The sequence below is a fragment of the Bombyx mori genome, chromosome 1, assembly GCF_030269925.1.
Source record: "Bombyx mori chromosome 1, ASM3026992v2".
Taxonomy (NCBI): Eukaryota; Metazoa; Arthropoda; class Insecta; order Lepidoptera; family Bombycidae; genus Bombyx; species Bombyx mori.
This window is the reverse complement of record NC_085107.1, coordinates 18333227-18345560: the sequence shown is the minus strand read 5'-3', so window position 1 is coordinate 18345560 and position 12334 is coordinate 18333227. Positions and strand designations below refer to the sequence as shown.

At 43.8% G+C, this 12334-nt stretch overlaps 1 protein-coding gene across 9 annotated transcripts in view; it reads right to left on the bottom strand.

The window, feature by feature from the left end:
* The window catches only part of LOC101739482 (uncharacterized), a 160661-nt gene that overhangs the window by 137587 nt on the left and 10740 nt on the right, over positions 1 to 12334 (bottom strand). For all 9 annotated transcript variants that reach the window (XM_062670746.1, XM_062670744.1, XM_012696328.4 and 6 more), the window contains exon 2: positions 11876 to 11933. In XM_062670746.1, coding sequence (XP_062526730.1) covers positions 11876 to 11933 — 58 coding nt within the window. The remainder of the gene's footprint in view (positions 1 to 11875; positions 11934 to 12334) is intronic.

The following is a 12334-nucleotide window of genomic DNA, read 5'->3' as shown; positions in this document are numbered from 1 at the left end:
ATTGCTGGGACAGCGAATAGCTGTTGCATTGGACAGGACTGAGACTTCGGACTGTTTAAAAGACCCTACCAAAGGCCGCCAAAGACCCTTACGGGGTTAAATGGACTTAACTAACGAACAAATACGGACGGTAGGTGCCTTAATTGGTCACGGTCCTTTCAACAAGCATCTATAAATTAAAGGTCGTCTTTGCAAAGCAGGTATGGCGGCGTATGGTACAGCTGCCAAAGTCCTGTTGGAGTGCAATATAACTTGGCACGACTTGGCGATCGAAATTTCTAGGCGTGTATGGGCTTGAGCAGTCGCGCTTAGTGCAATACAATTGAGGCTTCGAACTCATATGTCAGTAGGTAGGTAGTAAGTTGTAGCGTTCAGGTTGTGATGATCTACGCATGTATATGGGCTCCGATCACCTCTTAACAGTTAGAACACCGGAGTATAGAATAGAGTATATCTACCCATATTAGCTAATAACTAGACTAGATAAATAATACTGATTCGGTGCGATGTCTTTACAAAGCCTGTGTCCAAACAGGCCTCAGAAAGTTCATTCCATAACTTAATTGTGATTCGAATAAATCAGCAATCATACTGTGTACATTATTACCACATGTACTTTGTATGATAAGAATAAACTCTGCTCTGTTATTGGTGCTGAAAATATTCCGTGGAATATTTTATTAATACTGAAATGATGTGATGTCTGATTTTGCATGAATTAAATAGGCCCGTAATGAGATCTCTATCACTGGATTAGAAAGTTTAGATGTCTTTCTCGTTGAACCCGTCGCTTGCAACGAAGGGCTTGACGAGTAAATGAACCCACAGGCACAGCCCACTGAGTTTCCCGCCGGATCTTCTCAGTGGGTCGCGTTTCCGATCTGGTGGTAGATTCTGCGAAGCACGGCTCTTGCTACGGTTCGTGTTAGCAATGTCATCAGGTTTGAGCCCCGTGAGCTCACCTACTAGTTAAGGTTACGCTGAAATAGCACCTCAAGGCTATTAGCTTAGATAAAAAAAAGATATCTCAAAGAATTAGAATCCCTCTTCGGATTAATAGACTATAAAATAGTGATAAGGTAGATATGATAGTGAAATCTCCAATAGTTTCTCAGCTCAAAACCTAATTAATTAATAATAAATATAATTAAGCCTTGAACGGGATCGTGAATGTATGTATGGCAACGCTCTTTCATTCTTCAATCACTGAATACAACATGTAACTACACAGTGTTTTAATGAATGAATTAAAAGACAAATGCACACGAAATGCGCGGTACATTTTTAATTGAGTTACATATTCCACAATCATGACATCGTTGAAAGTGTACGAAGAACTCGTCTAGCCTTATTCGGATGTATAATACACCACGACGCTCGCATGCCGAGGTCGTGCTCGTAGTAACAAACAATTATATTTTTAATAAAGTGAATCGCATTGGGACCTCTTTAAACAGCATGAGCATTAAAATATCCTGTCCCTTATTACTATGCGAACTCCGCTGTCTACCTTAAAAGAATGTCCAGAAAAGCATAACTCAAGATGATAATATGATCTTATTTAAACGATGTTTGATAAATTTGTATTTTTTTATATACTTGTCCGCTAATATGGGTTTATTTAGGCCAAACTTGGTCAAAGTGCGGAGCGCGGGCCGGTGAGTTAACAATGTTATGTTTGAAACCTCCCCATAACTACAAACAGAAATTGTAGATAATTTCAATCGAATGCTACGTAGAAGACGAAAATAATATATAAATTTAATAACTTATACTACCATAATACCATATATGTACATATAAATATCAGAGTTCCAATAAATACCAAGTACTTAAACATTCGTACTTAACAAAATAAGTATGAGGGATCGTTCCATTAATTGTTCCTTATTACCTTCGATTTCGAGTAAGAAAGAAGTCGACAAAAGAATGCAGTTTCAATATTAAACTTCAAAGTTAACTTTAATAGGTAATGAATAATTCCTTTCTATACAAAAATATTTGGAATTATTTTTTCCATGTGTATAAGTACCTATATATTGCCAAAATCATTAATGAGTTTACATTCCGGATTACATTCCGGACTAGCACGAATCATTTAACTACTATTATCTTATCCAGGCTTATGTACAGCAGTGGACGTCTTGGCTGAAAGATAGATAGGTAAAAGATCTCATTAGAACATATTTTTTGTATTATCAATCCAATTGTATTGAAACTGAGGTGTTTAGCGATATCACATAAGTATGTTCAAGTAACTATAAATATAAAAATCTCGATTGTAAAATAGAAAAACTTAAATACGTTATTTTAAAAGATACCACGCATTTACATAACGTGTAAATATTTATTGATAACGACAAAACTAAAGACACTAAATTTGATTTCAATGATTAAAGATAAAAGTATCAATATAAAACCTCTTATTAGACAGCCATGAAGAAAGTTTAACTAAATTATTTTATTAATTAGCGATGTAATGTGATGTAAAGTACGACTTCCTTCATTAACGAAGCTTCGGAACTTTTCTTGTTTTCAAAGCCATTCGTTGATTTAAATACTAAGCGATTCTAATATTAATGTAAAATTTAATGGAAGGATGGCCGGTAGACCTGGCTTTCCCGTATCTAGGCGTATCTTGGAGATTTTTATTTTTTATTTTTTATTGCTTAATGGATGGACGAGCTCACAGCCCACATGGTGTTAAGTGGTTACTGGAGCCCATAGACATCTACAACGTAAATGCGCCATCTACCTTGAGATATAAGTTCGAATGTCTCAAGTAAAATTACAACGGCTGCCCCACCCTTCAAACCGAAACGCATTACTGCTTCACGGTAGAAATAGGCAGGGTGATGGTACCTACCCTTGCGGACTCACAAGAGGTCCTACCACTAGAAAAAACTTAGCTTTAGGCTATGGAATCGTAGTTAAGAAACATTCTACGTTCGGAGTTACGTAAAAGCATGCTTTCATATGAACTTTACGTTAAATTCAACTTTTATATCGAGACAAACTGTGTGTATAGCTCTAATCGGATAGAATATTCAATTAATGGACCTTTAGAAGCATAACACGACTTATACATGTCTGAATTTTAAGAAAAGTTCTACAATGGTTAAATTAATCTTATGAATAATTATAATGTAATAATGTTTTTAAAAAGAAGTCACGGGCGATGAGCACACAAGAATGAACTGAAGTTAGCATAGAACAGTTATGCCGCAGGTCTAGTACCAATCGAATGGAAATCAAAGGCCTATCTCTATTAGTAAAATAAAGAATCGGTTATCTGTAAAGTCGGTTTACTGACGATAGTTGAACGTGACAACGTAATAAGAAAATACGCCTCAGAGCAAGGTAACGCCGCATGAGTCATGTTTTTTCGTGCGTGCTTAACCCTCAGACACAGCCCACTGAGTTTCTCGCCGGATCTTCTCAGTGGGTCACGTTCCCGATCCGGTGGTAGATTCTGCGAAGCACGGCTCTTGCTAGGGTTCGTGTTAGCAACGTCGTCAGGTTTGAGCCCCGTGAGCTCACCTACTAGTTAAGGTTACGCTGATATAGCCTCTCAAGGCTTTCAGCTTAGGTAGGAATAAAAATAAAAAAATGTGCGTGCAGCCGGCTCCATCGAATTATAAGACGTTGTCACGTCAATAATGGTTTAAAAAACTAACAAAATACGCTTTTATAGAAAATCCAACTAAAGTATAGAAAATAAATTTTAATAAATTAGAATTAAAAATAGTGTAAGAAAAAATGATTTTATTGTAAAAAAAGCGTGGGGTGCATGGTATCAGTAGCTATAAATATTTTATGAACAGATATGAGTAGAAGGGTTATTTTGATATCCTGAAAAGCACCCTAGTATTTAGTTAGTTTTTTTAAACTATTATTAATTTTTTATTTTTTAGTTGAATTTAAATTTTTTCAATATTTATTTTTTAAATTTTTTAATATTGAATTGTCATCGGTCCTTAATAAGTATATACCAAATTTCGAGTTAATCCGACCTTTTCAAGGGAGTCAAAATCATGTTCAAAGATTCCGTTACATACTAACATACGTCTGAAGCTAATAAAAGCGTATTAAAATACACGATTTCTTTTTTCACAAACAGTAACAGAACAACGAGTGTCATTGAGTCATTTAATAATATAAGACTACAAGAAATAAAAACCCGAAAGAATAAACAAAAGGATTCAACAATTGATACCTGAACGTCTTGTATTATAGTTTAAGCTTGATTTTACCACTCGGAAGTAATGCAGCCGTTATTGTAACTAGTCTGATTTACTTGTGGTACTCGATGTGAGCTGAAGCGATAAAATTAATACGTGTAAGAAAAAAAACGATGTTGTCTAATATGATTTCATTATGCCGAAATATTTGCTTAGTTTATAATTAGTCGACATTAGTAAACCTTATATATGCTTTACTAAAGGCATCAAAGTAATATTAGTTGTAATAGTCTTAGTTGTAGTAAATCCGTCAATTTCTCCGTAGCCTGTCTCGTATCTTGAGAACCGGTAGCAGGGCGTAATGTGAACCTGTCTTTAATGTCTGTATCTATCGCATTTCAATCAAGCATTTTGGTTTAGACAACTTTTTTTTTGTATATTGATCTCAACGCTTTTTCCACGTTAGTCAATAATAGGTCAACCAATTTAGGTTTGATTGTTAGAAACATATTGCGATATACTTGGCGCTATTATTTGAATTGAAATAGGTTAATAATTGAAAGATAGTTAATATAATATTTAACTTAGATTCATTTAAACTAATTCTAAAAGGTTAAAAAACTCCGTCTCCTGTGTTTTGTGCCTCATAGTAATAAATTTCGTTCAGTCATTTGAACTAATTCGATGTGATTCGACGTAAATCGTACAAAGCTACGTTAACCAGATGTTAATTCATAAAAAATGAAAACGTGCTGGTTTCTTTTGATTTTCGGTTTCTTTTAATTTTATCTCATTCGGATCCTACGTTTTCAATTGAAACGAAGTAATTTTTATTTTTATGTAGGTACTATGTTAATTATTTTATTTTTACCGTTGTTTTTATACATCAGATTTATTATTTCCTGCTTAAACGGATGAAAAAGTTCACGGCCTACCTAGTGTTATATGGTTACCAGAGCCCATAGAAATCGACAACGTAAATTCCGCCACCCACTTTGAGATATGAACTCTAGACGTCACTTCTATAATACAGTACAAAAACTTCCCACATCCGCAGCCCATCCTTCAGAACAGAATTTAATACTACTTTGCGGCAGAAATACACAGACTGATGGTTTCCCTTAGAGGTCCTACCAAGTCAAGCCTTCTGCTCTTGTAGTAAAATAGTTATAACCAACTACTTTTTTTTTTTTTTTTTTTTCCACAGGAGAAAATCGCCGGATCCCCACCCGCGCGGCAGGTGGGGTATGTGGGAGTTGAACCTCACTAAAAACTCCTGCCGCTCACAACCGGCGCCCTACCTCGGACCGGGCCGGAGCCCAGTCGGGGCTATTGAAACGGCGGGACAGGGTTGACGCAGAGCACATTACATCCATCCCACCGTCCCACGGACGCCGGACCGGTGGCCGCCAGCGAAACGACCACCGGTTCCCTCGTTCAGCGGGCCGAGAGCCCGCTTTGATGGCGCCGCGTTACACCTTCCCCCAGAGCGGTCGGGGGAACGCGGTCTACCATCACCCGGCTTCCTATTGCGGGTGAGCGTGCAGAGCACGCCACCCCTCGTCTGGGTCCCTCCCCGCACAAAACGGGTGGGACCCCTAGCTCTTAGGGGGCCAGGTCACGGATACGACCCCGGTCCCGACCCCCTGCTCGGCGGCGGCGGGTTTCTGCGTAGTGAGGAGAGCTTTCCCTCACTCGCCCCGCCGCCTCCTTCTGCGAGATGGTGCACTCGCAGAAGTCGAGCATAGCCTTCCATGACTCATCGCTGCCAAGCATCGACGCCACGACGCCAGGCAGCGACAAGTCAGGTCCTATCTTTGCGACCAGGACACGGCGCTGCACCTCCCAAGCGGGGCAGACAGCGAGCGTATGCTCCGCCGTGTCCAGGTCGTGTCCACAATGGTGACACCTCGTCGTCGGCTCAGCCCCTATCCGGCGCAGGTACTTCCCGAAGCATCCGTGCCCGGTCAGCACCTGCACCAGACGAAAGGTGAGACGTCCCTCGCCACGATTCACCCAGTCATCAAAGACCGGGTAAACCGCCTCGACGGTCCGTAGCCCCCACGTGGGGTTGGCCAATCGCCTCGACCACGACTCGAGCACGGACCGCCGAGAATGGGCCTTCCGCGCCCGCAGCTCACTCTCGGGGACACGCGCCACGCCCCGAGCACGAAGCTCGCTGCGCCACCGATAGTCGGCAGCGAGCGACTCCGCCTCCAGCTCCCATGGCGGCGTCCCCGCCAAAACACACGCCGCCTCGAAGGAGACGGTGCGATATCCGCGGATGACCCTGATGGCAACGGTGCGCTGCGGCCGGCGCAGGAACCGAGCCATAGTGGCCCGGTTGCGCGGCTCAGCCCACACAGGTGCACCGTACAGGGCCATCGATCGCACCACCCCCGCGTAGAGACGGCGCACAACCTGATCCGGTCCCCCAATATTCGGGAGCAGCCGGCTCAAAGAACCGGCCGTCCCCATCAATCGGGGGACCAGCTCCGCAAAGTGAGCACGAAAGGCCCACCGGCTGTCCAACACGAGGCCGAGGTACTTCAACTGCACCCCGACCCCTATCCGGACGCCTCCAACCACGATGTGGGTGTCAACGGGTGGCGCCCTCCGCGGCCCGTGAAACCACAGAGCCTCGGATTTATTGAGCGCCACGTCGAGACCCAGCCTCCTTATCCCTCCGACGACGAGGGCCACTCCCGCTGTGGCGAGACGGGCAGACTCCCTAAAATCATCCCCCCGGGCCACGACCAACGTGTCGTCCGCGTAACAAATAACGCGGAGGCCCGGGAGGAGGGCGCCCCTCAGCACCCAGTCGTACCCGATATTCCACAAGAGGGGGCCGAGAACCGACCCCTGTGGAACACCACGCACGACCGGAAAGCGATGAAGGGTCCCACCGTACCCGGTACATACGACCGACCTGGCCCCCAAATAGGACCCAACCAGCCGGCGGAGGTAGAGGGGCACTCCATGCCTCTCCAGTGCCCCCCCTATCACGGTCCAGGGCAGAGTGTTAAATGCGTTGGCGATGTCAAGAGACACCGCCAGCGCCACCCCACCCCGAGAGACGGCCTCGTCCGAGAGGGACCGCACGCGAAGAATTGCATCCACAGTCGAACGGCCCTCCCGGAAGCCGTACTGCTCCGCCGACAGGTCAGGCCCCACCCCGACCAGGTGCCGAACGATGCGGGCAGCCAGAATACGTTCCAGCAATTTTCCCGCCTCGTCCAGCAGCACGATAGGACGATATCCGGCGGCTGTATCCACCGGGCGCCCCTCCTTCCTCAACAACACAAGTCTACCCGTCCGCCAGAGCGACGGAAACCGTCCCGACTCCAAGCAGCCATTATATAGCTCAAGGAGCCGGTCCCCCAGGGCACTGAGGGCCAAGGCCAATACCCGGCCGTGGACTCCGTCCGGGCCGGGGGCCGTGTCTTTCGCAGTCATCTTGACAACGGCCACCCGGAGCTCTGCCTCCGTAATACGGGGCACCTCAGCAGGAGCTTGGCCGTCGACGGTGTCAGACGGCCCGCCCATAGCGGGAGGGACAAAACCCTCCCGCTCCTGCGGGAACAACGCCGAAACGATGTCCCGCAGCTGCTGGGGCTGGAGACGCTCAGTCATAGAGGGGGCCCACGGGCGCAACTTGCCGCGTACCAATTTGTATGGGCTCCCCCACGGATCCGCTTCGAGCGCCTCCAAGAGTCTCTCCATGTTCTGCTCCTTGGCCCGCCTGATGGCCAGCCGCAGGGCGTCCTTCGCAGCGCGATATTCGCGGTGCAGCCGAGCTTCCTCCTCCGCGAACGCGACGGGCTCGTCGCGCCGCAGGCGGCGGCGACGGCGGTGTCTAGTGCACCGGCGGCTCGCCCGAATCGAGACCGCACGCAGTCTTGCAATTTCGGGCGACCACCAGGGCGACTGTCGCCGTCCAGAGTGCCGAGAGCCGACCCGGGGCATCGAGGCATCACATATGCGGTGCATCGCGCCCCGGAACCATTCGGCCTCGGTTTCCACATCGACAGGTTGTGGGCGCTTGGGCGCCCACGCCGCCACCATAGAGGCCTCCACCAGGAGCTCCCTGTTCAGGAGCTTCAGTGCCCACCTAGGGAATGACCGGGATGCACTCTGCGGGGGGTCAACCCCGCGGGCACCTGCAGCCGGCGTCGGCGCAGGGGCAGAAAGATCGTACCGGATATACCGGTGATCGGACAACGATTCCGCCCCCACCACCACTCTCCAGCCGAGGATGCGCCGTGCGACGGGCGAGCTCGCGAACGTCAAGTCCACGATAGACTCGCCCGTCCACCGCACGCAAGTCGCGATCGAGCCCCTATTAACGATACAGAGACCGACCGCGACCGCCCACTCCTCCAGCAGCCTACCACGAGCGTCCGTGAATGGGGAACCCCAAGCGACAGACTTCGCATTGAAGTCCCCCGCCAGTATCACTGAACGGGGAGCGAGGTGACGAGCGATCACCTCTAGCCCGTCCAGGAACCGCTCGAACTCGACGGTAGGCCGATTCGGAGAAAAGTACACCCCGATCACGACGATATTTTCTAACTGTACCGCGACGATCCCGGGGCCCCTGGTCACCATCGCCAGGGGGGGGACCATCGCGGTTCTTCTGATATGTATGGCCGCCAAGCCATCAACGTCCCCAAACCAACAGTCATCCGCTGGGGGAACGAAGTATGGCTCGGCGACCACAGCCACGTCAATTGACCACTCCGCCATGGTCTGGAGCAACATGTCCTGAGCCCCAGCGGAGTGGTTCAAGTTTCCCTGCAGGAAGCGATAGGTGTGATCCATTAAGGCTGAACCACATCCATCGCTCCCTCCCCTACTCCATTGCCCCCGCTATCGGGCGCGAACGCCTCAGCGGGGGACAAAGTGCATAAACAACTACTTAAGACATTTTTGAATAAGCTTCATGTTAAATATCAGCTGAAGCTTATTCTTTGTTGTGTAAGATCCTATACGTATTTAAGGAATCTCTATCTGGAAACGCATTTAGGGTATCTCTAAATAGAGAATCTCTAAATACGTTTAGACAACGATCGTTTTGTAATTCACACATATAACGTGCATGAATGTTTGTGTTTGTTAGTTTTTCAGCCGACGCTATGCGTTCGCTCGTCTATGATTCGAATGTGTTGAAACTTTATTACGGTTATTGTTGGCATTTCGGAGAAGGTATTTGTCGTAGTACCATCAATTTATAAGTGACGCGCGATTTTTTTGAAGGTTGTTTGAACCGAATCCATCAAATCCCTTCAAAATCAAATATACACTCATTACCTCAACTGAAGGAACTTACTTGTATTTGAGATTAGATTTAAGATGTAGCTTTTGGGGCGGTAGTTGTATATGTATAGTAAGAAAGACGGTAAAAACTTTTTGAGTTATCACACTCGTAAATCTATACTTAATATTATAAAGCTGAAGAGTTTGTTTTTTTTGAACGCGCTAATCTCAGGAACTACTGGTCCGATTTGAAAAATTATTTCAGTATTAGTTAGCCCATTAATTGAGGAAGGCTATAGGCTATATAACATCACGCTAAGACTAATACAAGCGGAGCACCAATAAAGAATGTTTCAAAATCGTTTTATTTTTCCCTTTTGAGAGCTTCCGCTGCGTGCACTGCAGAAACGGTTAAAGTTTCGCTAAAATGATGTATGACAGAATTGTTCCCCTTTAAAAGATCTAAAAAAAAACCGGGACAGCATATGTCTATATGTTAAGGTTGGCTCACTTTAACGTTTTTTATGCTAACCAAATTTGTTATAAAATAAAGCATTATTTGTGAACTTATTCCACGCGGACGAAGTCGCGGGCAAAAGCTATATTTAATAATTCATAAATCAATACCTATATATTTTTGTAATGAATATCGAAAATAAACATTCTTTATATACATAATTATATTGAATTGTAAATTGTAATATTGAAATTTTTTATTAATATAATTCATTACTTATAATATAAATTTATTGAAAAGTATTAATTGGGGCTTAAATTTAAACTTAAACTTGAGCTTATTTACGAATGTATGAACATTCATTTACGAATGCTTCCAATCAAATTATTTCTTTATTTATTAATTGATTAGGTACTCGTGTTTTATTGCTTTGCTTTATATTCAAAATATATAAAATATCAGCTGCATTTGAAAAAACGACAAGAAGAGAAAGAACGTTCTATAGAACGTATTTAGAATTTAATGCACGAGCAATTAAGAAATTAGACGATCATTTTTTTTGGAAAGACTATGGCCGAGGGTCGATTTTAGGTATTGAAATGTACCTAAAATGTGTTCACGGACGACCACCACGATGTAGACCACTTTACGACGCAATTCAAATCTCTAGAATTCGTTTCTTCAATCCAAGTAACACATTACGTAACATAATTGTAAAGATTTAAGTCATTATAAAAAATAATATCGATAGCGTCAATAAAGATTGTAATTGCATAACTCGTGTGCAAAAACAATATAAATTATGAAGTTGCTTGAAAACGTTTAACGATAAGCCGAAACCACAAGTTATTCTGCATTATTTACGTTTTCGCATTATGTACGCATTGTTCGGAACGTGTTACGTTCGGTACCACGATCACGGGTGGATAAGAACCTGGTGTTTAGCAGATACCGGAATGCAGGCATCTCAACGACTACCTGATTTAATTTTTAATTGCTTAGATGGATGGACGAGCTCACAGCCCACCTGGTGTTAAGTGGTTACTGGAGCCCATAGACATCTACAAGGTAAATGCGCCACCCACCTTGCGTTATAAGCTCTAAGGTCTCAAGTATAGTTACAGCGGCTGTCCTACCCTTCAAACCGAAACGCATTACTGCTTCACAGAAACAGGCAGGGTGGTGGTATCTACCCGCTACGCCGGCTCTATACGCCGGTATATACTACGCGGATTCACAAGAGGTCCTACCACCAGTAATTACGCAATTAAAATTTTGCGGGTTTGATTTTTATTACACGATGTTATTCCTTCACCGTGGAAGTCAATCGTGAATGTTTGGTGAGTACGTATTTCATTAGAAAAATTGGTACCCGCCTGAGATTCGAACACTGGTGTATCGTTCAACACGAATGCACCGGACGTCTTATCCCTTGGGCCACGACGACTTAAAATACTTATCAATAGGTTCGAGATCTAGTTCGCCATGATCATAGCTAAGAAACAAACGTATCCTCGCTACTACAACATTTATTCCGTAACGATTCAGAATATAAACATTGTAAAAATAAACAGCTACCTAACGCGACATCCCGAGACGAACTTAACAAGCGTTTGAAAGTGTAAAACTCGTTAGAGCGCGACTCCGAAGCTAACAAGCGAATTATCATCTGAAGCGAGAGAATAACGCGAACTCACTCACTATAAAATTTAATAAATAGGGCTGTAAACTAGAAATGTGATATCGGCAAACGTGCAAACTGTCGATTCGAACACTGAATGAGATCGGAAGCATTCGTGCGATACTAACATCCCTAATTAAAAATAATGTACATTCTAGGAATATTCTATTTTACTCAACGCTGTTCATCTCGAGTGAAGACTTGTTATTTGAAATTTAATATTGAATTGTTTTTCGACGATAATTAATTAGCTTTTGCATTTTTAAAGATGTTTCAGAGGGCATATAAAAATGTACGTACTGTTGGCAGCGTCGTCTGAAGAATTCGAAGATAAATCGGACGATCGTTCTTCGATTTTCTGAAACAAAAACAAATGATTTATTATTATAAAATGCAATTAAAAATCTAAATAAAAATACGTTAAAGTTCATTTCATTCTGTTCAGTAATTCATTCCTTAATTCTCTTTGTTCGTTTCACCTACAAGTTTCTATTGTCTTCATTTGTGAATAGCTTCGGTGCAATATTAACTTTGTCACAAAGCTCGGAAACTAGCACTGCACTTTCAATAACTAACTAAAGCAAAGAAATTTTCAATAAAAAAAATAACCGGAGGGGTTTCATTCACAAAGTTGAAATAAAAAAAAATCAATTCAATCAAGTTAGAGCGCTCCAAAAATAGGTAATAAAAAACCTGAACATTTCCCGGGCTGCGATGCGCTTTCATGCATAACAATTCAGGCTTTGAATTTCTTTAGGA